This window comes from Austrofundulus limnaeus, unplaced genomic scaffold (genome assembly GCF_001266775.1).
Source record: "Austrofundulus limnaeus strain Quisiro unplaced genomic scaffold, Austrofundulus_limnaeus-1.0 Scaffold226, whole genome shotgun sequence".
In the NCBI taxonomy this organism is placed as follows: domain Eukaryota; kingdom Metazoa; phylum Chordata; class Actinopteri; order Cyprinodontiformes; family Rivulidae; genus Austrofundulus; species Austrofundulus limnaeus.
In genome coordinates, this window is record NW_013952628.1 from 885,534 (window position 1) to 887,557 (window position 2,024).

The 2,024-nt window shown below is 42.9% G+C and overlaps 1 protein-coding gene across 1 annotated transcript in view; it reads left to right on the forward strand.

Annotated features, from left to right (window-relative positions):
• The window catches only part of LOC106525451 (STAM-binding protein-like A), an 11,147-nt gene extending 9,129 nt beyond the window's left edge, over nucleotides 1–2,018 (forward strand). The window contains exons 7-10 of the mRNA XM_014019706.1: nucleotides 768–905; nucleotides 984–1,096; nucleotides 1,186–1,285; nucleotides 1,750–2,018. Coding sequence (XP_013875160.1) covers nucleotides 768–905; nucleotides 984–1,096; nucleotides 1,186–1,285; nucleotides 1,750–1,806 — 408 coding nt within the window. The 3' untranslated portion in view covers nucleotides 1,807–2,018. The remainder of the gene's footprint in view (nucleotides 1–767; nucleotides 906–983; nucleotides 1,097–1,185; nucleotides 1,286–1,749) is intronic.
• Nucleotides 2,019–2,024: the final 6 nt, after the last annotated feature.

A 2,024-nucleotide genomic window follows, 5' to 3' on the forward strand; every position in this document is an offset into this window, starting at 1 on the left:
CACAGCCTCTTTTTTTCCGGTCTTCCCGGTCTACCAAGGACCCGGCCTGCCGAGACCGGGGAGTCTGGGTCCTCCGGAGGACCCGGCCTGTCGTTTTGGACACAGCCAACGGCCTGCTATGCTTGAATAATTATTTGATATAACAGCCTGCCGTACTTCAATGATTATTGGATACAACAGCCTGCCATACTTCAATAATTATTGGATAAAACAGCCTGCTATACTTCAATAATTATTTGATACAACAGCCTGCCATACTTCAATGATTATTGGATACAACAGCCTGCCATACTTGAAAAATCATATAATACAGTGGCCTGCTGTGCTTCAATAATTATACGATATAACGGTCTGCTATACTTGAATAATTATTTGATACAACAGCCTGCCATACACATTTCATTAATATTATATAAGTAGTTTTAAACTTTTTATCAGTTTCAAAAAAACTTTTAGTTTCAAAAAGTTTTTTCACTTTTAAATCTAATATTTGGTTTGAATTCTGATTTCTGTTTTAAATAAATCATCAGTTAAACCTTCATCCAGGACTGGAGGATAATTAAACACTTCTTGTTTTTTAGCTGCAGCAGTTTGTGTCTGAATGACATCACTTCCTGCTCGACTTATGTTGCTTCTCTTCTCACCTTTTCTCACCACGACTCAGCGTTTCTCCAGCAGAGAACCTGTCCGTGTAAATTTGGATCATGGGGTTAGCCGTGCGTTTTGTATAATTTAGCGTGGCGTGACGGTTTCTGTGTTTGTTCCAGACCAGGAACGCGTTCACCGTGACCCACGTCATCGTCCCGAAGCAGTGCGGCGGGCCGGACTACTGCGACACTGAAAATGAAGAGGAGCTCTTCCTCATCCAGGACCAGTACGACCTCATCACTCTGGGATGGATCCACGTGAGTGGAGACGGGCGTCTTCTCGTTTATTTATTTATTTTTTTAAGGTTTGTGATGAAACAGTGTTTGTGTTTGCAGACCCACCCCACTCAGACGGCCTTCCTGTCCAGCGTGGACCTCCACACCCACTGCTCCTACCAGATCATGCTGCCCGAGGCCATCGCCATCGTCTGCTCGCCCAAGTTTAACGAGTGAGTGCAAACTTTTACCCCAGCGTTTAGTCGACTTTAATGTGGGTTTTCGGCTCCGCTCTGACCGGGCCTGGTACTGTCCCTGTCAGGATCGGTTACTTCAGGCTAACGGACCGAGGATCAGAGGAGATCTCCACGTGTAAACAGAAAGGCTTCCACCCTCACAGCAAAGACCCGCCTCTGTTCACGGTGAGTGTGCTTTCAGTTTCACCTCTTCTTCAGTGGGTCGCTTCACAACCTGGACTGGTCCAAAGGTTACGTTGACTCCAAACATGCCTCCTGAATTAAAACTGTTTATAACCTGTTGATATTAAATTATTTATGTGTACAAATCACCGTATGACAGCATTAAACCACCTGGTAATAAACCACGTCAGGTTTATTTGTGGTCCTAACGAAGCCTGGCTCTTTTAGGTCAACAGGTAAAACATGGAAACACCATCGTAATTTTGCAAATTCAACAAGCTAAAAAAGCACACACACACACACACATATATATATATATATACGTAGCATCCATGTTTAGCTAACTGTGTAAACAGCGAGCAGAACGTGACGTCTTCATGGACCAGAACCTTCCGACCTGCGGTGTGAACACTTCAGCTGTTTCTGCTGACGTTTAACTGAAGTCTTTGTTTTTGTTTTTGTTGCAGCACGCGGGACACGTGATCATCACGGAGGGCTCGGTGTGCGTGATGGACCTGCGGTGATCCGGCTCACCGACACACTCACAGACTCTTTTATCAAAATGAAGATGTTTTATTGAAAACAGGAACACTCGTTTTTTTTTCTTTATTTTATTTTTCCCCTTTTCAGGACGGTTCTGAGACAAACTGGCCGCGAGTTTACCATTTGTTCTGAAGGACAACCTTTTATTTTATTTTATTTTATTTTATTTTATTTTATTTTATTTTATTTTATTTTATTT